Source organism: Aspergillus lentulus (assembly GCF_001445615.1).
Source record: "Aspergillus lentulus DNA, contig: Alt01, strain: IFM 54703, whole genome shotgun sequence".
NCBI lineage: Eukaryota > Fungi > Ascomycota > Eurotiomycetes > Eurotiales > Aspergillaceae > Aspergillus > Aspergillus lentulus.
In genome coordinates, this window is record NW_028322123.1 from 50,584 (window position 1) to 75,197 (window position 24,614).

The 24,614-nt window shown below is 42.5% G+C and overlaps 7 protein-coding genes across 7 annotated transcripts; 5 read left to right on the forward strand and 2 right to left on the reverse strand.

The window, feature by feature from the left end:
- Positions 1 to 10,907: 10,907 nt before the first annotated feature.
- On the forward strand, positions 10,908 to 13,725 carry ALT_0005 (uncharacterized protein; the record flags this gene model as incomplete). The annotated part of the gene is made up of 6 exons (XM_089598896.1): positions 10,908 to 11,018; positions 11,251 to 11,515; positions 11,587 to 11,744; positions 11,783 to 11,987; positions 12,059 to 12,225; positions 12,283 to 13,725. 6 exons carry the CDS (start codon positions 10,908 to 10,910, stop codon positions 13,723 to 13,725), a joined length of 2,349 nt encoding a protein of 782 aa, XP_089456560.1.
- A 1,063-nt stretch (positions 13,726 to 14,788) lies between these two features.
- ALT_0006 (isocitrate/isopropylmalate dehydrogenase family protein) lies at positions 14,789 to 15,844 on the forward strand (the record flags this gene model as incomplete). The annotated part of the gene is made up of 1 exon (XM_033564224.2): positions 14,789 to 15,844. The coding sequence occupies one exon, from the start codon at positions 14,789 to 14,791 to the stop codon at positions 15,842 to 15,844; it is 1,056 nt and encodes a 351-aa protein (XP_033420115.1).
- Positions 15,845 to 15,872: 28 nt separating this feature from the next.
- On the reverse strand, positions 15,873 to 16,859 carry ALT_0007 (uncharacterized protein; the record flags this gene model as incomplete). The annotated part of the gene is made up of 1 exon (XM_033564225.2): positions 15,873 to 16,859. The coding sequence occupies one exon, from the start codon at positions 16,857 to 16,859 to the stop codon at positions 15,873 to 15,875; it is 987 nt and encodes a 328-aa protein (XP_033420116.2).
- A 548-nt stretch (positions 16,860 to 17,407) lies between these two features.
- ALT_0008 (RraA family protein) lies at positions 17,408 to 18,269 on the forward strand (the record flags this gene model as incomplete). The annotated part of the gene is made up of 3 exons (XM_089598897.1): positions 17,408 to 17,495; positions 17,571 to 17,752; positions 17,817 to 18,269. 3 exons carry the CDS (start codon positions 17,408 to 17,410, stop codon positions 18,267 to 18,269), a joined length of 723 nt encoding a protein of 240 aa, XP_089456561.1.
- An 805-nt stretch (positions 18,270 to 19,074) lies between these two features.
- Positions 19,075 to 19,576, forward strand: ALT_0009 (Dabb family protein; the record flags this gene model as incomplete). The annotated part of the gene is made up of 3 exons (XM_033564227.2): positions 19,075 to 19,093; positions 19,157 to 19,385; positions 19,459 to 19,576. 3 exons carry the CDS (start codon positions 19,075 to 19,077, stop codon positions 19,574 to 19,576), a joined length of 366 nt encoding a protein of 121 aa, XP_033420118.2.
- Positions 19,577 to 19,907: 331 nt separating this feature from the next.
- ALT_0010 (uncharacterized protein) lies at positions 19,908 to 21,227 on the reverse strand (the record flags this gene model as incomplete). Its single annotated transcript, XM_033564228.2, has 3 exons — positions 19,908 to 20,066; positions 20,143 to 20,978; positions 21,050 to 21,227. The coding sequence occupies 3 exons, from the start codon at positions 21,225 to 21,227 to the stop codon at positions 19,908 to 19,910; spliced, it is 1,173 nt and encodes a 390-aa protein (XP_033420119.2).
- Positions 21,228 to 21,535: 308 nt separating this feature from the next.
- ALT_0011 (L-sulfolactate dehydrogenase) lies at positions 21,536 to 24,570 on the forward strand (the record flags this gene model as incomplete). The annotated part of the gene is made up of 5 exons (XM_089598898.1): positions 21,536 to 21,695; positions 21,953 to 22,056; positions 22,132 to 23,066; positions 23,723 to 24,232; positions 24,300 to 24,570. 5 exons carry the CDS (start codon positions 21,536 to 21,538, stop codon positions 24,568 to 24,570), a joined length of 1,980 nt encoding a protein of 659 aa, XP_089456562.1.
- Positions 24,571 to 24,614: the final 44 nt, after the last annotated feature.

Consider the following 24,614-nt stretch of genomic DNA (forward strand, 5'->3'; position numbering starts at 1 on the left):
CTATAAATAATACTACTACTATAACTAGTAGCTATATAACTAATAGTAAAAAAACTATTAGATATAAGGCTAGATGGGTGATCTAAGGTTTCTATTAAAGGTGGGGAATTAATTTCCTAGAAACCTTTAGCACTATCTACAGAACTAAAACCTAGTATCTAATCCTAATAATAGCTATTAATAAAGGATGGCATATTATGCAATACAATATTAAAAATACCTTTATATATACTGATATTAATACTAATATCTATACTATACTACCTATAGGGGTCTATAATAATCCTAAATATAGGGGTAAAGTATGCTACCTAAATAAGGCTATTTATAGCCTTAAAGAATCCCTAAGGCTTTGGTATAAATATTTAACTAAAGTCCTAAAAGAACTAGATTTTCATATCCTTCCTTATAATGAAGGTATATTTATAAATACTACTTATAAATGCATTATTATATGCTATATAGATGATATTCTTATTATGCATGAAAATCTAGTATATATTAGAGAGATATCTAATAAGGCTTAAAGATATATAAAACTAAAAGAAATAGGTTCAGTGGTAACCTTTCTAGGGAATAATATCTCTATAAATTATAAAGATAAAACACTATTTATCCACCAAGGCACATATACTAAAAAACTACTTAAAAGATTTAGTATATATAGCCTTTATAAGCCTGTTCTAATCCCTGGAGAACCTGGGATTAAACTAAGAAAATCTACTAGCTAAGCTAGTGAGAATGATATTAAAGAATATTAAAAGTAAATAGGATCTATCCTATATCTTACCCTAAAAACCAGGCTAGATATTACCTTTAGCACTACTAACTGTGCTAGATATATATCTAATCCTAATAATAAGTATTTTAATGCTCTTAATAGGATCTAGAAATATCTATTAAGATATCCAGAACTAGGCCTAATATATAACTATAATAGGAATAATCTTTTTATAAAAGGATATTCTGATTCAGACTGGGGTAATAATTTAGATTAAAGAAGATCTACTTTAGGATATATATTTAGCCTAAGTAGTGATATAGGGATTAATAACCCTATAAGCTGGAACTCTTAGCTACAGAAAACTATAGCTCTTAGTAGCTGTGAGGCTGAGTATATGGTCCTAAAAGAGGCTATAAAAGAAGCTATTTATTTAAATAGCATGTTCTAATACCTAAATAATTATCTAGATCTAGGCTATACTGCTAGGATTCCTAGAATCCTAGTAGATAGTGATTTAGCTAAGAAACTAGCTGAAAATCCTGAATTTTATAAAAGATCTAAATATATTAAAATTATATATCATTTCAATAGACAGGCTATTTAAGAAGGAAAAGTAGAACTTATCTACATTCCTAGAAAATACTAGCTAGCTAATTTCCTTACTAAAAATAAGAATAATCTGCTACATAAAACATTTATGAAAATAGCTAGCTTGGGATCTAGTAAGGATATATAATAAGGTTTTATTCCCTATAAGGGTTTTGTCCTTATAAATTAGCTATATTAAAAGAATTGCCATTCATTCAGGGCTGATATAACTAGCATATTTTTGCCTGATTAGAGGTTTTTAATGCTAGATACTAGCATATTAGCTAGGAGAAGAAACTAGTGCCTTTTTTCCTTTTTTATAAAAGGTTTTTGCACTAGGAAGTTATATATTTAATCTAAATATTCCCATGCTTAGCTTAAGGGGGGGTGTTGGTGAGAATTATAATCATTAATCTTATCTTATCAATGATTTGATATGCTATGGTTGATTATTGACTATATCTACAGCTCTTGCGGGTATGGATCGTCATTAATAATCATTGATTTCAACCATTAGCAAATAGTGATCTAATCTATGAGATTACCTAGCTATGAGACCATTTAATATTTGAATGGCTTATACTAGAAGAAATCACCTATAAATACACCCTTAAATTACTCTATAGCTAGTTATAATAACTAAGGAATTAAGATATTTTAGCTAAGGTATCCTTAGCTACTTTCCTTCTACTATTATTCCTATTATTCCTATTCTTCCTATTCTTCCTATTCTTCTTATTCTTCCTATTCTTCCTTTATACCTAGGCAAGCCATCTATTCCCCTTTGCATTCGTGAAATTTTCCTTTGTCATTTATATACTATTGAGTATATACTGTTCATTTTCATTCACATAAGTATCTTACTATAGTTAGATTAGGATAGGCTCTAGGCTTATAAGATTTAGAATAACCCTAGGAGTACCCCTCTTCTTCTTTACCTTATTAGCTTTCTATCCCTAGTTAAGGGTATTTAATATTAGCTATTTTAATTTATAGTAGTACTATAAGGTACTATTAATATTTCCTTCTAGCTCTAGTAAGGTATAGTTTATACTTATATTTAGTAATTTCACCTTCTGCAGTACCTAATTCTATATAAAGTTAGCTATTATAGTTATACTACCCTATAGATAGTATAGTATCTAAATTTTTACCTATAGTAATAGTTAGTAATCTTACTATAGTTAAAATAGATATAAGAACCCCCTACTAGCTTATTATTATTATTAAACTTCTCTATTATATTAGTAAGATATTATCTAGTATATTTAGTAATTAATTTAATAATCTATTACTAGTATAGAGCCTTAAAGTAATTAAGATAAATAATAGTCTTAGTACTAGTCTCTAAGATATCTAGCTAGAAGCTTAACTAAATTTTATTAGTTTTAATCTAACTATAGTTAGATTAAAGCTTATCTATTTATTAATATAAGGATCTTACTAGAGATTCTTACTCTTAACTTCTGCCTAGAGATTTAATAGGAATCTCTCTATATTATCTACTAAACTAGTATCCTTAAATAGGATATTCTTAATAGTACTAACCTAGGTAAAAATCTTTAGTATATTACTAGCAGCCTGTGGATAGACCTATATTAGATCTATTTATATAATAATATACTTAAGTAGAGATTTAAGAGGTATTACTATATTTCTATATAGGATGCCCTAATTAGACCTAGTTAAATATTAGTATAAAACTAACTATAGTTAGATTACTACTACTTACTATATTAGGTATTTAAGAGTATAATTAGCCCTAAGATTTTTAAAAACTTAAATATACTCTTTATTATTAAGTATCTACAGGAAGCCTAGTTACTAGTTAATATATATATACTTATCTAGTTAGAATAGTAACCTAAGCTATAGAAGCTTAACTTACTACTAATATTCTATAGGGAGTAGCTAAGATATCTTCTTTCTTTTCTATCTATCCTAGTAGTCTTTATATTTAGGAAAGAATAGAATCTATAGTATAAGATTTAGATAGCCTTCCTTAATCTTAAGGATTTTTAACTAATTAGATAAGGATATAGAATACTTATAATTACTAAAGATTTTTTTAGTAAAATTAAAAAATTTATAAAACTTAGCTATCTAAATCTAACTATAATTAAATTAGCTACTATACCTTATAAATACTAATATAGGCTCTTACTTACTAAATTAAGTTTTATCTATATAATATTATCTATTAAAGTCTAGTTAAAATATTTTTTACTATAGTATATTATATAATACTTATAGGTAAGCAGATAGAATTACTTATATCTAAGTATAGTAAGAATTTATATAGAGTAGGTAAGATTAATACTAAAGATATTATTAACCTAATCTTCTATCTTAGTTAGTAATAGGGTTTTCTCCTATTCTTTAGGTAAGAGGGCTTTAAATTAGCTAATAAACTAGATAGTATTAAATCCTTCTATATTTAGTTTCTAGATAGTTTATTAATTAGCTATTAGTGCCTATAGAACCTTTAGTAAGATAAGATCTTCTTTATATATATTAGCAGCCTAGCTATATATCTATTCCTATTAGTAACTATATAATTTAACTATAGTAAGAATTTATATTATTAGTTAGTACTATAATAGGCTATTCTTACTAATCTTTTATAGAAAGTCTAGTATTATTAGCCTACTCCTTAAGGAGACTAATAAAGGCTTTAATATAATATTACCTATTTATAATAATTAGGGGGTTAACTAAGGGTAGAATTAATAGGATTATAATTAACTTATCCTAGTATATATTAGCTACTAAATCTAACTATAGTTAGATTTAATCTATACCTTTATACTAGTATACTTAATAGCATAGAGTTTTATAGCTACTAATACCTTTTTATTAGTAGCCTTTTTGAAGTTAAAAGTCTTATCTAGATATATAAGCTAAATAGCATGCTATAATAGCTTATTATACTATCTAGAATCTATTAATACCCTTAGTCTATCTTTAATAGAGAATCTTTAAGTACTAGCTTTTAATATAAGCTTTAATTTTTTAATTAGATCTTTATTAAGGGCTTGGTTCTATTCTATTTACTATTCTAGGCTTAGGTTCTAAATATTAAGAATAATAGTCCTAAGATAACTCTACTCTAGTTCTTAGTATATAGTATTATCCTTTATTATATCTATAGTAATGGTGTTATTTACCTCTTTAGTCTTCTTTATCTTAGTCTTCCCTTTCTTTCTTAGTATAGCTACTGCCCTATTACTAGCTATAGTATCTATAGATCTAACTATAGTTAGAATTTAAAATTAGGAAAATAAATAGTGGAAGGGAAGGATATACTACTTACTATAGATAAATCTAACTATAGTTAGATTTATCTATAATAAGTAAGGTAAATAGGCTTATCTAAGTATAAATAGAAACTATAAGATACTTACCTAAGTAGTGATATAGGAGCTCTATTAATCTAACTATAGTAAGATTAGGCTTTATTAATTTTTAAGAAAGGGGGGTATTTTTAAAATCTAAGGTTATTTTAAAAAATAGGGCTATTTTCAAAATTCTAGATATAATAGAAGAGAATGTTTAAAAACCTATATTCTAGTTAGGAGATAAGTATTTATGCTATAGTATAATACCTTATACTTATTTATATTTACTATTAAGTTACTATTCTTTATTTTAATCTAGTATTTATAACTTAAGAGGTAGTAAATGTTAAAGAATATAGTTTAGATATAGATTTCTTTATTAGTTATATATAATATATATAATTAGTTAGCTCTTATTATATAATCCTACTTAGTTATTTACCTTTACTATATAGTTATATACTATATAGTTATATTTTTACATACTTAGTTATATTGCCTAGTTAAATATATTAAAGATATTTATATAATATCTATTCCTTTCTTAATCTAACTATAGTTAGATTCAGTGTTCTGTATTATATTTTTAGTACTTAGTTAGTTATATACTTAGTTAGTTGCATAGTACTTAGTTAGTTATATAGTTCTTATATACATTCTTATTTATATTAAATCTATTAAAGCTATATATCCTTTCTTAATCTAACTATAGTTAGATTAAGTATATTTAGATTATTAATAGGCATGAGGGGGCTGATATAATATATTATAGTTATTATTATATATAAATACTTATGATATTTATATATATATTTATATATTTTATTATGTTTCTAGCTATAAACTATAAACTTACCTAATATAGCTTAAATCTATTACTTACTAGGTTAAGATAAAACCTTAGCATCTTAACTCTTATATAAATAATATCTTGAATTAAAATAATCAGTATATAAAGAGATATTATTATATATTATAAGCTTAAGATGTGTGGTTAAGAATAGCAGTTTATCTAACTTAAAACTAAACTAAATCTAACTATAATTAGTTAGTATAGGCCTAGCTATGCCTAGCTGGGCCTAGCTATGGTTTTTTATAGTAAAACCATAACTAACCCAGATCAGGTTTAATTTGGTTCTAAGTTCTAAAATTTAGACCTGAAACTGCAGCAGTTTGGGTCTAACTAAGGTTGAACTTGCCTGAACTCACACCAAATGCAACTCTAGGTCGGTTATGCCACTCTATTCATAGTATTGGATGGAGTCATTAGATTTGATCTGCATATAAAAAATTCTGGTTGCCTTATCTGGCCTAGCGGTAAATACACTGGATTACTTTTGACATGCCACTGTAACTCCTAGAGTTGCATTTGGTCCGAGTTCGGGCGAGTTCAAAACCAGTTGGCACCGAACTGCTGCGATTTCGAGTCGAAATTTTAGAAATTAGAACCAAACCTAATCTATTCTGATTTAGTTCAAGTTTAACCGCAAAAACTGGCTACTAGGCCTAGATAGGCATAGCTAGGCCCCTACTAACTAACCATGGTTAGATTTGGTTTGATTTCAGGTGAGTTAAACTGCTATCATTTAGTGAATTTTTGCTGTTCTGAAATTTTAAATGATCATTAACTGCCATACTATCTACCATACTATCACTATACTTATAGAAAATTAATATTTTTTATATGAAATATATAGTATTTATCATTATAATAATCTATATCTAAAATATCAATTTAATATCTATAGGGCTGAATGGGTGGTGGTTAAAATCATCCTTAGATCATAGTGATTATTAAAGGTTGATATATATATATATATAAACCACCACTACTTTCATACCAACCTATGACAGAAATGATTATCCCCTTATATCTTACTAACCACTAGGTATTTTGAATCGATATTTATATATTTAGATAGCCTAGATCTAGGGCTATCTAGTGATATCAAAATTATTAGATAGATCCTAGAAATTAGTGATTTCTATCTAAAATAGTGAGGGTTGGTTAGTCGAATCCGATAAAACCTCAAAAATCGAAACCGACAGTTTTAACCGAACTCAAATTGGTTTCACCCTACCAAAACCAAAACCAAAGCAATTCCCTAGGCTAGGAACCGAACCCTCACCGCTGTGAGTTCGGTGAGGGTCGGATTCGATTTTAGCGGTTCGGTTATGCAACTCTAGTAACTCCTAACATACAGTTTGGTGACTCTACCACAACCGCGACGATCATTATCCCAACGGGAAGAAGAAGAAGGGTTATTACAAGCTAACCCCAACACAAGACTGTGGCACTGACCATGACACATAGTAACGCGACCATGATGCAGTGACGGAGGAGAGAAAGAAGCAAGTATTGCTTCTCGGTTGATCTACACAAAGTGGTCTAGGCATATACTAAGCTAATAGGATGGGAAAGCTAGAGGACAGAAGCTCAGGTGGGCGGTAAAGGAAAAGAAAAACCAATGCACCAAACTCACCAACCAATCAGGGGCGTGGAAAAGCGGTCGCAGTGCGGCTCACCATGGACTAGCGACTAACTCTAAAAAAAATAGCTACACACCTCCCATAAGGTTGGCCTTGACATCTAGACGTAAGTCAAATTTAGACCACAAATGTGAGACACCACTATTATTACACTAGACTTTGATTTGCAGTAATTGAGAAGTAAGAAAAGAAAAAGCCACTTTTAGTAACAGTCCAAAAACCTCATAAATGTTTATAAGAAACTCAAACACATTTCAGCACCCAACCTCCGAGAGTATTAACCTTTGCTATATAGGGCAATCTGGGGGCTCAGGAGCTATCTAGTAGTTAGCCTATTAAAATCACAGCATTACTGACTCCCATGTCGCTGCTTAAAGGAGAAAGCACTTACTATGACATTTAGGACCAAGCAACGCCACATAAGTCCCTTTATCGGTCTTGTACCACGGTCTGTCCAATTCATTTGAGTGTCATGTCTCCGCCACTTGACGGCAGGGGACGGGCAAGCTCTATGAAGAGAGAAAACTTACTTTCCACAGACATCAACAGAACATAGAACCTTGATGTTGGTGCCCTTGTTATATTTACCTGCAGGGTTTGTGCAGGCACAGGGCTCGTGATAGAAATCTCTTGTAGTTCCAAGTGTGCATTGGGCCTGCTTGGCAGCTTTGTCATGGATCTCCAACTCTGGCCCATCGGCGGGGGTGGCTCTAAGAGTGAGAGGAAGTAGGGTAGTAAGAATAAGTAGAACAGGCTTCATTTTTGCAAAGATCCTGACGATTCTTTCCCAATAATTCCCGAACTAGTTTCGGAGTGAATATGAAAATTTGGGCTTATCTACTCCAATATATACACATCTCACAAAATCTAGAATGATTTAGAACCAGAAGTCCATATAGTATCTGTAACTTATGGCAAATCCAGGTTTTACGCGATTATAACGTCATATCTCATGTAGCCATGGGCCGAACTGCAAGCCGAGTCACGTCTAGAATGGTGTTCCCGATCATGGACTCTTTGTAGCTGTGTAATTCCAGACTAGATAATGGAAATGTCTTCTGACAAGTGGAGATGTTTCTATTCGGTATTGCAATCCACCCAGTATCCTCCCTCAGTTCCAGGATACATGGCGTGGAAGGTTATCGATCATTTATAAATATGTCATGGACACGCATTTATCTAGGAAGGTAGCACAAAATTCATTGTCATAGCCCATACCCCTTTCGGAGGTCTCTCTGTATGAGGCAAAGGACTGCGTTTTGGTACTCCTTATAGAAACATGACGGCGTAGGATAGCACCTGTGGAGCTGTATCAGTTCAGCCTGTAGACACCCATTAAACCAAGTATTTGGACAGATTTGAAATCCTTCATATTCCTACCGAGCGAACATGTATCTTAGCTTAGTCGAGCCTCTCAATCAGAATGATTAGTATCCATTGAAGCTCCCTATCTTGAGTGTTTCCTATCAATTCTCATCTGGTTCCGTCACCTACTATCCGAATACCTTCATATTCACATTTGACCGACCGAACTCCCTCAGTACCATATACGACTACCAGCCAACCACCATGATATGGTAGCCAGGATAATAGCGAATCGAGGCTTGATCAAGCTGACAATAGAGCTTTGCATACGGAATTTATTGCGTATAGAATCAAATTGACATCAATCTGACCCTCAACTTATATGAAAACACTCATAATCTCAGATGAGAACAATGACAATAATTTCCTCTGAATCACAACAGTTCCTAATGACTTTGCAGCACAACCCCACCGCCTTTGCATTTGCATTACAGGAAGGGAAAAAACCCACAATTCATGGAATAAAAAGTCCTACCCCAAGGTGGATCCTAACCAAAACATGGAAACCATGGTATGTACCTCCTGAGAACATATTCAGCCATGAAATGTGTCTTCAAGCATAAACTAGGCTATGCAGGACGACACTAGCTGCCACTGCCTTGAATGCTCAACAGCTTAGGGCTCATACTCCAGGTGGCCATTAATGTTTCTGATGCGCTCAGCAGTATTGACGTCAGCACCATGTCCATGAAACTGAGCCCGGAGTATAGGATTTTTTGGGCCATTAGGGGGTCCCTCCCAATTAAATTGAACTGTCTCCCCGTCCGCATCACGGGTGAAGTCATGGCCGCCCCACATAAATCTATCTAGGACAGGTTAGAACATGGCTGCTTTTACAGTAGCACACATGGAAATACCCTTTGAGTCTCCGAGGTAATCATCAAGGTTAAGGTCACTGTGGTGGTAGTTGCCGCTTTCGTCCCTGCAGCAAGCCTGAAGATGGGTGTGGTGATCCTTGATATAAATCCAAGGCTTATTGCCGTCCTGGTGAGAGGACAAGTGCCAATTTCCAACCATAATATATGGAAGTAAATACTAATATAAAGTCGAAGATTCAATGAAGAGTGGTTAGTCTTGCTGTTTGGAATCATGGACGAAGTGAATGTGTGAAGAAAGGGACTTTATAAACTTCATCTCTGCCGAGCAATCTCCAGTGGGCATTGAATGAATTGAGCAAGCACCTACTGTTGACATAAGATATTGTATCATTGCATCATTATTGCAGGCAAATGACGCTTCATTATTGTTTGCGGAACAAGTCATTGTCTATCCAAGTAGCCCTTTTCAATAAATCATCAGCTGGCCTGGTGATCCTATCGCTCCTAGCTTAGGCTATGGTAGCTGGACCCAACAACTGAGGCATGCGCCACTCAACGACAAGTGTGTCTACATGCAACCAAGAACTATAAGGTTCTTGATCAACAGGTTGACCAGATAGTGATTGCCCTTGGCAATCTTGGTCGCTGAAGGTACCGCCAGAACCGCTCAACCTTGTCCACATGAATGCTTGTAATCCATAACCAGAAATCTGAGTAAACTCCGACCTACGGTAATGCGTAGTATCATGCATAAGCTATTGTTAGTACACTACTAGATTTACCACCTCAGTTATCGACTATCAAATCTCTTCATGGTCCTCAGGAAGGCCGCGGAGGGTTTCCATGTATACCAGTCCAAACCTTCTGGGATAAACAGACAGTTGAATGGACCAAGCTATCCAAGAATATAGGCTCCGTTCGCGCTCTGAAATTGACAAACCAAGTCTTCAATGAGTAGTTTTGTAATATCGGAGAAAGGGACCCAGGCAGCACGGCAGTAAATTATATAACCATTCGTGTACAGCTTGCGGAGGACGGTAGACATCTTGATGGCAAGTAAGGTGTGGCGGCAATATAGTAGGCCACGGGGTAGATTCCTTACGTAGATAATACTGTGACCATCTACGTCAGACATTCCGGGGAGACAGGCAAGGCAGATGCGATGACTGGAATGGGGAGTAGTAGTCCTTGGTTTTCATATTAAACATGCGGTCTACAATTCAAGCGGCCGGAAGCCACTAGCGACAGCTAACATACTGGAACTGAAATCTGAAATCCTAGTGGTGATGTTAATAAAACACAATAGATAAGAAAGCAATATGTATACAATTGACTGATTCATCCACAGCTAGTGCGATAAGTAATCTAGATGCAATGCTTAAAGCTGCATGCGGATAAGAGCTATATGTGCCCGTGGATTCACAAGGAAACCTAATCATGGTTTTTTGTAAAGGTTTCGGCCATTTTTATTGTGGATAAGCCTTAGTGTTAGAACTCTGCTTCCAGTGAATGATGTGGTATGACTGCCAAGGGATCTCTGGGCTGGGCTAGATCTAGCTCCGTAGCAGCAATTCCTTTCATAGAATGCGTCTCGATTACTGCGCGTTGGATGATACTGGTGATATTTTCTGCCGGCGCACTGGTGGTGTGGGTGATGCACCAACGAACCGGTACAATGGGTATTGGAAAAGCATAGTAAGTGTTTTATATTTCTTTCTTTCTTTTTCTTTCTTTTCTTATGCTATTTTGGCTAACTGTCTTAGGTAAAAAATAACAACACTTCTCTTTCTTAACACGAAGAAAACGGGATCGCGGGTGTCAACCTCGTCGACATCAACCGCGACGGCAGAGCAGATTGCGTTTATCTGTCCCCTGGAGGCTCGTCCCAGATCTTCATTAACAAGTGAGGAGACCGGAACTATAACAGCAGCGGTATCCGCCCGCATTGGAGTGGGTCTATTTGGGACACGAGCAGGTCGTGGGATCCGAAGGGCGAACTGATATTGTTTTGGGTCGAATCAAGGGAAGTGGACGAGCGGACCGTATGTGGGCACATAAGGGCGAGCCCTCCGGCTCAGGGGGCGCTTTCACATCGTTAGACTTGACTCTTTTCGAGAACCAGGGATCTGGGGGCACAAAGCTCAAAGGAGATGGAGTGTTCTATTGTGACATGTTTGGATGTGGCTATGACGGTGCGTATATGTATCCCTTGTCAACTACCTGCTCTGTTGGACGGTTGAACTCACATTCATTCAATGCACAGATTACCTCTGGGTACGCTCTAATGGCGAGATCAGACTATTTAAAAACCTCCAGAGTCCGCTTGATTGGGGAGTGCATCGTTTGATCATTGATATCAATAGGGACAGGAAGAGCATCCACTTTGTAATCCTTGCGTCAAATCATCATCTTATCATCCAGGTACGCCAGAATCTACGCTAACTGGACCTGATGATCAGGGCGACTGGGATGGTGATGGTCTTGGCGACATCCTTTCTGTAGAGAGGCGCACGGGTCAGGTAGAGATGTGGCGCAACACGTATAAGGAAGGAGACAAGTCTCCCACATTTGCCTCGCCAGTCTTTGTACCTCCCCTTGCGCCCGCGTGCACTCTGGGCTGGGGTCTAGGTCTTCATGACCGAGCAGTGCGATTTGGAGACCTGGGTAAGTGGGCAGACAGCTGTCCTCAGGATAATAATCAGTTCATGCGTCTAATTAAACCTCTCCCCGTATAGACGGCGACGGCCGCGTTGACTACATCTGTATGAAACCAGACGGCGAGTCCTCGGCCATCCTATACACTGCAAGCGGATACAAGGATCTGGGACAGATCAAGTTTGCGCCGAAAGGCAACTTCGACAGAGCCAATTCAGGTGGGCTGATGTATGTTCAGGGTTTCTCGGTGCAGGAGATGATTTGATTCTTGGCGGAGCTAACTAACTAATGGTGGTCAATGTAGGTCACCGGCGACGGGCGTGTCGATCTCATCTGGGTCAACAAGTTCAATGGTGAAGTCCGCGTCTGGAAGAACGGCGGCCTGATTCCTGCGGCGGGCAGCAGCATGACGTGGATCAGCCAGGGAACTCGCTTCAATGGACACGGTCGCGGTGAAAACATCTATTTCCCAAAGGTCGGAGCCAATGGGCGCGCTGACTACCACGATGTGTATCCCGCAACCGCTATCGCAAATACTTGGTTCAACGAGTGTCCTGGAGGCCTGGATGGCTACGAAGGGCCATATCCAGATCCAAACCTGCCACCAATAGTCATCGGACCGCCTCTGCCTGACCCAGACGATAGTGAAAACGAGCAGCTCTTTGAGGAGGCTCTGGCGATGAGCAATTACGATATTTCCCAGTTCGAGACTTACAACCTGTCAGACCTAGCGACGCGGTTAATCGGTTTCGATAGATGTGACCGGTTCCAGAAGAGGGAGATCTTCTCCGGGTGGCAACAGTCATGGAAGATCATGAACCAGATAAAGACCGAGGCTGACAATGGTATTAACTTCAATGAGGGTGCTGCTATCGAGTTTCTGGGCGCACCAGCGGAAATAAGAGACCTACAGGCAAAGTTTACTGCTGCCTTCAAGCAGTTTTCAACTATTCAACCAGGCTGGGGTGGCTGGTTCGCGTGGAAGCTGGCCGTTCGTTGTGATGGCTTTCTTAAAGACTGTCCTCGTTTGATCGACACTGGCACTATTGCCTACACAGTCAATAACGATCCCAAATACCACATACCATCTTTCAACATCTGCGACCGCTACTTCGATTTTGACACGCTGGACTACAAGGTTAACACCTATGACCATCCTAACACACTCCCCGCCAGCACCTGGGCCAATCTGAACACTTATTATTTGAACCAGGCGAGAGTCTGGGTCCACGAGCTGTTCCACGTCGACTGGGCGTCACTGAACGGCAATCCGCACATCACCGACCTCAAGATCGGATGGCTCACTAATCCTCCGCATACCAAGTGGGTATACGCCTACGGGTCGGAGTCAACCAAGGCTCTGGCCCGCTTTGGCCGAGGTTGGACCCAATGCAACTCTGACAACTACGCCATGTACACGCTGGCCCGGTACGTGCAAAAGGCCTTGGGCAACATTTACCCGCACCTGCCGCTCTCGTCCGAGGTGCCTGACGACGTGAGTCCACTGTATCTGGGGGGCTACGACATCTATCAGAATGGGACGGGTGTCTTGGTAAACGCGGATGACGACAGCTTCTCGGAGTGGGACGTGAACGATAGCGAATGCGCCGCCTTAGGCGATGTGCCAGCTGCCACAGAAGCCTCTGCCTTTGTGGCCGCGACGGGGTTCCCTGTGCAATCGGACTACCCCGCGGACTATTTGTCCAGCTGGTCGTTATGGGCGGCGGAGGCCACGGCCCAGCGTTGAGAAACAGCAACATTTAGACGGATTCTTTAGTTCAGTGACGAGTTCTGTGTTATAGATGATAGATGTGGGTGCGAGATAGTGGCGTGTGTAAGATGGTTGGATTGACTTGTATATATTCATATATACGTTATGGTAAAAGAATAGTTTTGGCGAGACGACCTTTGCTGTCTGTCTCCGCTATCTGTAAGCGAATCTGTGGAGTAGCAAAGGCTGACTTTTCTTCATTTCAAAATCAAAAGCCTTGAGACGTCCATACCGTGCTAGGTTTTAGTTCTGCAGATAGAAGAAAAGGTTTCTAGGAAATTAATTCCTAACCTTTAATAGAAAGCATAGATCACCCATCTAGCTTTATATCTAATAGTTATTTTACTATTAGTTATATGCAGCTGGTGACCACTGTTCTGGTCTTTTAGATACATAATTGCAATTCCATTATGATATAGGATACGCCAAAGCTTCCTGACCGCCAATTAAGAGCCTCGCCTGGTAGGTCTGTGATATTTCCACTTCCTCACCACCTTGCAGTAAAGGGGAGGCTGACACCATAATGAGAATAAAAATGCAAATATGGAACCAGGGAACAAAAGATACAAAGGAGTATCTCTGTGCGAACTTTGCAATTTTCCCAACGAGAGAACCTGAAATATGTAACCGTTCGGAATATCATGTGTCGAGCGAAAGTGTTGCAAGCATACAGTCATGTTGGAAGCCAACTCAGGTTGTCGTTGAAACAATCACGTATGTATATATTACTTGGCAGTTGAGCGGCTGAGCGGTCTGTTGTGTCAATTCTAGTTGCAGCAATCATTAAGCAGTTAAAGAGACAGGCATTAGAGTATCACATTTGTCGGAACCATTGTGGGTTGTTGCCATAATGACGTACGTGTACCAGAATCTGCTGGGTAACCGAAAAACTTTACTTCCTTTAGACTTTTTCTTTCCAGAGGTCTGACTTATTTATAGTGATGGCGGGAAATTGTCAGACTCTTGCTTTCTCTGAATAGGATCATCCACATCTTATTACCCTAAAGTCCACTTTTTTGACCCTTAGTCTTGGTTCAAGATGCGTATCGGCGTGATTAAAGGCAATGGTATCGGCCCAGAAATCTCAGCGGCCACTATGCGAGTCCTTGAAGCGACAGGGGTTCAACCTAAATGGGTATTTATCCCTGTTGCAAATGAGGCTAGAGAGCTATACGGACACCCCCTACCATCTGAAGTTATAGAGTGTCTGAAAAACATTGAGTTGTGCATCAAGGCTCCCTTACTCGCAGAAAAGCTTGAAGGGCGTATTAGTTGCCCTCAGGCAGACGGCTCTGTAGCAACCTACCCCTCTATAAATAATGCGATCCGGCGGGAGTTGAAGCTTTTCGTCAACCCTCGCTTCATTAGAGGATACAAAGGTATTTCTGGTCGTCATGAAAAGATGGATCTTGTGATAATGCGTGAAATCACAGAGGACATATACATTGGCTGGGAACGGGAACTGGAGGACGGTACTGCTGCAGAGGCTATCAAGCGGGTTACCCTCACCGCGTCGCAGAAGGTCGCCGAGTACGCCTTTGAATATGCACGGACTCACAGCCGAAAGAAAGTGTCATGCCTCCACAAGGCCAATGTTCTCCATGCTACCGATGGACTGTTCCTGCGGACATTCCGAGATGTTGCACAGCGTTACCCTGACATCGAAGCTGATGACATCATGATCGATGCGGCATGTTATGCTATCGTCCGCGACCCCTTGAGGTTCAGCGTAGTGGTAACTCTCAATCAATATGGCGATATCTTCTCCGATCTGGCGGCTGGACTGGCTGGCTCACTCGGCCTGGCACCCGGCGCAAACATCGGCGATCATTTTGCGACCTTCGAAGCAACGCATGGAGCAGCTCCAGATATAGCCGGGACAGGCACCGCGAATCCTCTAGCATTGATCCTTTCTGGCGCGGAGCTACTGGAGCATGCCCACTACGTGAAAGAAGCAGCAGCGATAAAGCTAGCCGTAGCCCAAGTCGTAGAAGAGAGACAAACATTGACACCTGACTTGGGAGGTTCAGCGACCACGGATCAGGTGGCAGATGCAGTGTCGGCGAATGTGAAAAAAATACAAGGGTATGTGTGAGTGTGTTATGCAGATATATCTATTACAACTATGCTTTCTTCTGTAAACATTGATAATCATACAACAATGCTGGGTTGTCCACCCACATCAGGTGCCACTCATCATCCGACATCCATCGACTCAGAGACTCAATCCAAGTCCTGGTATCAATTTTAAGAAACGGCTCCACGCTGGTAGTGCTCCTACCCGCGCGGTCCTTATGCCGCTGTGTGTGAGGCCAATCACTCCCCCAAACCATGCGTCGCGGGTTACACTGGACAAAACGCCTTGTAATCCATCGCAAGTCATTATACTCCGGCGCAAGATTTGAGCATCGGTAAGGAGCAGAGAGCTTCATCCACAAGCTTCCATCTTTGAGTGTTTCACAGAGCGTTTCTAGTCCGACGCGTTCTGCTTCGCTTAGGTATGACTCGTTCTGGATATTTGTACTATGATCATTGGCCCTGTAGCTGCTTCCAGCGACCAAGGCAAAATGGTCTACCACGATCGGCACCGAGCTCCTATTCACTACGTCGCGTAGATGAGACCAGAACTCTAAATGTGGCTGCTGGATCTGAATACTCCATCGGTGGATGCCCCATTCGGCCAGTCTCTTGGATGTGGCATCGATTAGTTGGGCTTGGACGTCGACATTGTCCATCGCTTTATGTCGATTGAAATCCAGTCTCACTGAGCGGACGCCCGCAGCGTGGTATTCGTCTAGAAGCTCATCTGTCACGCTCTCTAAGTCCAAAACACAGATTCCTCTTGCTTCGCCACCGAAAAGGCCTAAGTAGTAGAGAAGGGAGCTGCAGTCTGGGCCGTAGGAGAGGCCATGTGCGATGCATACATGATCGACTCCGATGGCCCTTTCAAACGCCTGTAGGTCTTCCAGTGTAGCGGGAGCGGGAGTGAAGTGTCGACCTTCAGCGTAGGGGAAGCGGTGGGGTTCGAATATGTGGTGATGGGTATCCCATGCGCCGGGTGGCACGGGCTTTTTCGGAAAAGTCCCTGTTTGAAGGGGTACGCTCGCCATGTTGATTGTATTTCGCCTAGCTTCACGGACAAAAACTCAAGAGATGGTCACATCAGGGCATGCGTACCCAGGTGTGTTTGCAAGCTTGTTTTCAATGCTGAGTCCTCGGGACGGGGGCAACGGCGTTTGGTATTAAGTACTGATTGACGGCTAGTACGCTGTCACGGAAAGAATCTTCAAGTGAGACACGTCCGGGAGGGAGTCCAGTGTGCAGCTGACTACCACCGAGAAAATATTTCCATCCAAGGGATCTTTGGTGTGTGCGTTCTATGGAATCATCTGAAATTCACTTCCCCCGGAAGATCTAGTAGGATGTCCGGAAACGGCCACAACATGGGCCAAGACTGCCGTCGGTTTGGACTCCGTCCGCCAATTGTCGACCCGCCGTTGGATCGTGATTTCACTGCAGCCATTACACCATGATGCCAACGGGTTCCGCGAATTGCATGATCCCTACGATATGGAAGGAGGCTCGTGAGGGTAACAGCCAAGAAAGCACCATACCACTTATATACTACTAGGACACAACCGAATACGCTGCGGAGGCCATGTCTCCCCAACATACTACCAGAATTAATGATGTCCGCAGACGCGAGAAATATTATCGCAAATCTACAACGATGGGGTACCTGCGATGTAAGTATTATATGAGCCCTTCATTCCTGGCGAGGAACTTGAAAGCGATATGACCATTAGCAGGTAACTAACCAGTACGTGACCAGGTTGCCGACGGTCTTTCAAAGCTCAAATACCCTAATGGAGGATTCCTCGAAGGACTGACTATGTATTCACCCGAGTTTCAGGCTGGAGAGACCAAAATCGTCGGGCAGGCGTTCACTGTCAAATTTGTTCGCAAGTCGGACGAGGCCGCACCCAAGGTTCAAGGAAACTATGTATGTGACCTGGACCAAATCAACAAAGACAATAATTTCGATGCTTTGCTAACCCTGCTTGAAGATTGACAAAATACCAGCTGGCGCAGTGGTCTTCATTTCTCAACCCCTCCCGCACATAAATGCTGTTTATGGCGGTCTCATGACGCTTCGGGCTCAGGCTCTCAACGCAGCCGGTGTTGTGATCGATGGACGTGTTCGTGATCTCGACGAGCACCGTTCTCTTAACTTTCCCCTCTTTGCAAAATCTGTAGGCACTACCGCTGGAGGGGCAGTATGCCGCCCGTCGGAAGTCAACGTGCCCGTTCGGCTCAATTCAGACGTTCAGGATGTGTGGATTAAACCCGGCGACTATATCATTGCGGATCTAAACGGCGTTGTGTGTCTACCTCAGGAGCTTGCTGAGCAGGTCTTGGAAGCTATTCCAGCTATTGCTGAAGCAGATGCAAAGTGCGCAGAAGCTATCAAGGGAGGCGGCTCCGTGGAGACAGCGTTTAGAGAGTTCCGTGGGCGTTAATATCCATGATATCAAAAGTTGTTTCTGCCCTACATTCTATGTTTCATGAAACCCTTTATCTGGCACGCCGTACATTTTGTCAGTTTTGATATGCCTGTCATCTTGTAGTCGTGACTCGTGAGCATCTCGCCGCTGCTAGGCAGTAATTACCGTCCTTTGCGGGAACATGACCCTCCTTTTGAAGCCAGGGTTTCAGCGCATCGGTTATGAGGCTATCTATAAATGCTTGTATATCTATTAAATTTCAGTACCCTACAAATTAGATATTCTTTTCGGGCAGTTACTTCTCATAGACCTCTTCACTTGCTACAACGATACTATATTGTAAAACGCGAAGTGTGATTGGTCACTTTCCGATCCGCAAGACGAATATAACCATATAGTGGTGGCGGTTTTGACGTAGCATTATGCTATGGCCGGCCACTTAATTCAGTTCAAGACGTCATATGAGCTCTATTCCAAATTTCCGCTACCGCTGAAAACGGCTGCTTGGTTGTACCAAGCGGTCGAGCGGTGCCGACCCGAACCATCGCCGGATTATGCCACCTCACTGGTCTGATGAGATGCGGAGCAGCCTACGGGTATTACTAGCTTACTATATGCTTGGCGTTCTATTTCCTAGAGAGACAATACCTGGAAGATCGTACGGCTATAACTGTACTATACCTGGTGATGCGTCGTTGGCTTCGTCTACCTACTTCGACACGTCTTGCCAACTTGTCCGTGGGGTTTTCTACTCCCCTCTTCATCTTCCAAAGAAGTAAACCATCTCTAGGATATTGAAGTACTTTCATCGCTTCTTATAATGACGATTGTCCACATGGGTGAGTCAAGAGCAAGTTTTACTTTCCCGTCTGATTTTCCTAGAGCTAACACACTGACGGTAGTCATGTTCAAGTTTCGTCCCGAAGTGACGCAAGAATACAAAGATACGTTCGTCCGAGAGCTCAAGAGATTGAAAAACTTGGACTGTGTGAAGGGTCACCGGTTGGTCGTTGGCGGTCCATCTGTAACAGACCCGATTGAGAGAAGCAAAGGGTTTGAGATTGCCCTCCTCAGTTTCCACGAAAGCATGGACGAGCTGCAGAAGTATCAGGCTAGCAAAGAGCATCATTGGTATGGGCCTCCTTGAATCCTTACCTTTTATGAGCGTTAGTCAACGAGGCTCATCATCACTCGCAACTATTAGGGTGACCGGCAGGTATATGTTCCCATACAAGGAGGACTTGGTACGTTTTGACTTTGAGGTTGCGCCTGAGGACGAATACATGTGGCATTTTGCGCCGGCTCCTGGTGCCAGTGAGTAAATGGATTTGATGGCTACAAGGTCCCCTAACTGGACAAGAAAGTATTTGAAGAACGAATAGCACCCGATTCAATTGTTATTTTTCCGCGTTGGGCCTCCGATGGTACCTTATTGTCCTCTGAGGATGCAAACTCTTTCTTCCCTCTTCGTAGCATTCATTCCTGATCAAGAAGACCCTGGACAACGGCTAAGGCATTAGAGACCGGTTTTGATGGGATCGACTTCAGTCAGACAAAGGTGCGCACTAATCTCAGAAATCATAAATTAAAGTAGCTCAATGCTAGAATCATTGCATAACACCGTAAGCACCGCCAGCTAGAAGCCAAATGCGATCAGAACGGACTGCGATAGTCGCGGAAGACGCTCAGGGGTTGAGCGCCCGCTAGGATCTTCTGAAGGAGGGTTCCGTAGTCCCAACCCATTGCAGCAGCAGCTATCGCCGTCAGGCTTGCTTGATCTTCCCGGCCTGGACGACCGGGCCCAGTCATGTTCTGTTTTTAAAGTCGACAGGTTAGACACAACTGTCGAGGAGTGCACAAGGATTCCCAGGGAACGGAGATATCTCACCGGCTTCATATTAATATCGAAAAGGGCGAAGTTCGAGCTCTCCGAGAAGCGGCGGACATCAACGCGGATAGGCGCTGTGGCCCTGATAAGCTGAGCTACCTTCTTACTTTCCTCCATAATAGTTCCATAGGCTGGATCCTCCATCTCCTTTTCTGTCACGGCCCTGGAGTTGGCGGTTACCGCGGTTACGCCACTGTACGGAGCGATGCCATCGGCGTGGTTAAATCTAGTTACGGGCGGCATACTCCAGTATTCTCGGCGCTCAGGCGATGGAGGCATGACGGTAATTGTGGCCTCCTCTCCGGTCAGATACTCCTCCACCATCACGAGAGGCGACTCCTCTAGAAGGGTTTCGACGTGTTGCTTCAACTGCGCTGGATCGTGACATAGCTTGACGCCGTGGCTTCCACGACCCCGGACTGGTTTCCCTACAACAGGGAACCTGTCTATGGAATGGACAAATTTGTCCAGATTATTGGATTTTGATAATAACCAAAAACATGGCAAAGTATAGCCCCCGAGCTCGCGCAGCTTCCCGTTTAAAAACGCTTTATCGTCGCAGTTCTCTACGAGCGCAGGGGGCTGTCCCACGACGAAGATCTCCGACGCTTGTGGCGTCAGCTTCTGGGACGTTTGTAGAGGGTGTGAACCAAAGAGGATAGTATTGGCCCATAAATGTGTAGCGCCGTTTCGGATGGCCATGAGAATGCCATCTTCTGTGTCAGAAAAGCACCAGCCCTCATGTTTAGACACTTGTGGTGACGGCTCGGGAGTGATGATCTTGATGCCCTTGGACTGGAGAGTGTAGGCAATGTCCGCCCCGGAGTCCTGATATCCTGTACGGTTGAATTCAGCCAAACGTTTCAAAGTTGAGCGGTTAACAAAGAGAATGAGTAAAGATACCGACCGCCTGGTTTGCGAGGTTTGCGGACACCATTGATGACCGGAGGATCAATATCCTGGAACAAGACGGCCACTGTCGGGGCTCTACTGCTGTACAGGCGTCTCGGGGCAACTTGGGTCGAAATTTGCTTACGCGCAAGGCGTAGCAAGATGGGCGTTGGCACTGCAATCTTGACAGCCATGAATCAGGTCTAGCAAGGTTCGTTTTGTGGCAATTGGCAAAAGGGTCGCGGGAAAGTCAACTTCGCGAGGTAGAAGTATTAAAGGAAGTATGAGGGGTAATCAAGGGTCAACTGGACTGACCGCTTGCGGATAAGTGCTACACTGTCGGAATTCCGATTGGGCCAATCAGATCGCTTGATTCCACCATTGTTTCAACATGCCGATTGCACATAGGTTGGGGCGTAATAGGCTAGATAGATAGATAACTGCAAGAACAAGACCTTAATCCTTGTGCATTCCGTGTCTATGCGTCTACCACACAAATACAATGAGGGCGCAATGGCTAATGGGCCCCTATGGCGGGCCAGTCCGCAATATCCAGAAACTCGGGTTTGCCGCCGGCAGACTTGGACGATCTGGCTTCGGTTCATTGCTGAACTCGTGGTTCCCAACTTCAACTATCATCCCACACATGACATCAGGGCTACGTATGTAATTGCCACGGAGTCGTAGACTACTTATACATAGGTGGTGGCTAGTGCTGTGCCCTAACAACGATATTGGCTGGGTGTAGCAAAGCTTTCCAACTCTTCTCTTCGAAGCCTCTTGACGCAAAGTGACTCTTTATTATGGCCTCTTCTGTGAGTCCCCCGGTCAATGGGCTAAAAGTGTCGGCTCAAGCGCTGTGTCAGACTAATAATCCTGAGTTTTTCGATGTAGGTTCGCTATTACGCTGACCCCTCAGCGGCAGCCCGGTTTGCCACAGATTTACTAGTAAAGGCTGGTGTTTCCACAGAAGATTCCAAGATCATGGCGGATTGCTTGGTTATGGCAGATGTCCGCGGTGTCGTAAGTTTTACCCAGTTGCATATTATCAGCGAACCCAGTGGTTCGCTTACAGCAACCTTGTAACGCTACGTGTAGGACACCCATGGCCTAGCACGGCTACCCCAGTACCTGGACCGCGTCCGGAATGGCCGTGTCAAGGCAAAGCCTGAATTCAAGCTAACCGAAAAAACACCCGCAGTGGCTCACATGGATGGGGACAACGGCTTCGGCTTCGTTGTCGCTACCAAGGCCATGACAGAAGCCATTAAACGAGCAGAGAGTTACGGAATCGGTATGGTCACAGTAAACCATTCAAATCACTTTGGCATGGCTGCGACATATGTAATTCAGGCGCTGGAGAAGGACATGATCTCTTTAGTGTTTACCAACTCAGCTAAACAGATGCCGCCCTTTGGTGGCAAGGAGAATCTTCTCGGTATCTCTCCTTTTGCGGCTGGTGCTCCTTCTCGTACCGAGGTCCCCTATATCTTGGATATGGCCCCCTCAGTCGTTGCGAAGGGCAAGATCCGCCGTGCCGCCCGTCGTGGGGAGCCCATTCCTGAAGGCTGGGCTTTTGGCCCCGATGGCAAGCCTACTACAGACGCAAATGTGGCGTTGAATGGAAGCATGGCTCCAATTGGAGGACCAAAGGGATCCGGGCTCGCCATCTTGATGGACATCATGTCTGGCGTCTTATCAGGCGCCGCATTTGGAGGTGAAATTGGGGATCAATATAAGGATCCCAGACCCCAAAATGTCGGTCACTGTTTTATTGCTATTAAGCCCGATATTTTCCTCACCACCGCCGAATTCAAAGCCCGGATGGACATCTTGGCCCAACGTGTTCATCAAGTCCCGCCTGCTCCGGGGTTTAATGAGGTGCTTTTCCCTGGAGAGCCAGAACATCGAATGAGCATCCAACGCCGGAAGGAAGGCATTCCCTATGCCGAGGCGGAGAGGAAGATGTTTAGTGAAGCTGCTGAGCAGTTTGGTGTTTCTGAAATTCCTCTTTCGGAGACTCCCCTTTCTCTGTCCTAATCCGCTTAACGCTCTTTCCGCCCGTGTTAGGATCTTGCAAATGCGGCATGTTTCCAGCGAGAGTGGCTTCTGTAAATTCGGTACAGTTAGGTAAATAGCAGGAATGCACTTGGCACTATTAGTATGGTATACCGCGGGCTATATGGTAATGCTCATCTCAAGCGGATGTACACGTAGGATAACCAAATAGATGGAATATGTTAAAATAGCTTGGCTTTGTTGGCGGTGCAGCTGTTGTGTTCGCTTGCGGGTATGAAACGATGGACAGAAGCCGACAGTCATGACGTCTTCGTGTAACATCGAGCACACATTGGCCAATGCCGAGCGGATAGATACTGTCATCCTCATAGATGTAGCAAACTGCTTTATATTGATCAGCAACGCTGCACTGTGGGTGATAATGTTTGCATTTCCCCAAAAATAACAGTGATCCGCAAATTGATATCCATTGCTTATTCCTACTGAACCGCCTTTCCATGATGGCCAATGATCGCATTCCATTTCCGGCAAGCAATCTGACCTGGAGAATTCTTAATCATGCCAATGAGAATGATTACGCCGTGGGAGCCTATAACTGGCATGTGTAACCTTCAGCAAATGGATCCGTGAGCGCTCGTTGATCGATGAAAATTTGCTAACATTGCCCAAGCTACAATAATGACGGTGTCATGGCCGTGATTCGAGCAGCCGAGCAGAAACGCTCGGCAGCCATCATTCAGTTATTTCCCTGGACTTTGCATTTCCAGGGACCGGAGTTCGTCCGTTACGTTGTTGCAGCTGCACACAGGGCCAGCGTGCCGGTTGCAGTGCACTTGGACCACTGCATTAAGCCAGAGGATATCGACCTCGCACTTACTCTTCCATTCGATTCTATAATGGTGGATGCTTCGACGCTCGATGAAGAGGCCAATATATGTCACTGCAAAAACGTGGTGGACCGCGCCCGCGCACTCAATATCACCATCGAGGCGGAGATGGGCCGGATTGAAGGTGGCGAGGATGGTCTTCCTACAGTAGACATGAAGGCCATCATGACCCAACCAGAAAAGGCCGAGCTGTTTGTTCGTCGAACAGGCGTCCACTTCCTGGCGCCATCATTTGGAAACATTCATGGTGGCTACCCCGCTGGTGGAGCGGAGGAATGCTGGGATCTGGAACGGTATGCGCAACTCCACCCTTTCCCGTCTCTTTCCGGCCTTGGGTAACCCCTTTCCGGCCTTTTCTAGACTTGCCGCCATTGGCAAGCTAGTGTCAGGCACCACACCACTAGCACTTCACGGAACGCATCCCGTGTCGGCCGAACTGTTTCGAAAGACTATTGCTTGCGGAGTGCGGAAAATTAACCTTAACCGAACTGTCCGCGATGCTTACACCAGCTTTGTAGCTGAGAATGCCGGCGCGTTAGAATTGACAGTGCTTATGGTCCGGGCGGTAGAAGTTTACGCAAGATCAATAGAGAGAATGATGGATGTGCTGGGCTCGGCTGGGCGATACTAGCTTATGAGGGTATTACCTTTTTTACAGGAATCATGAATGTTTCA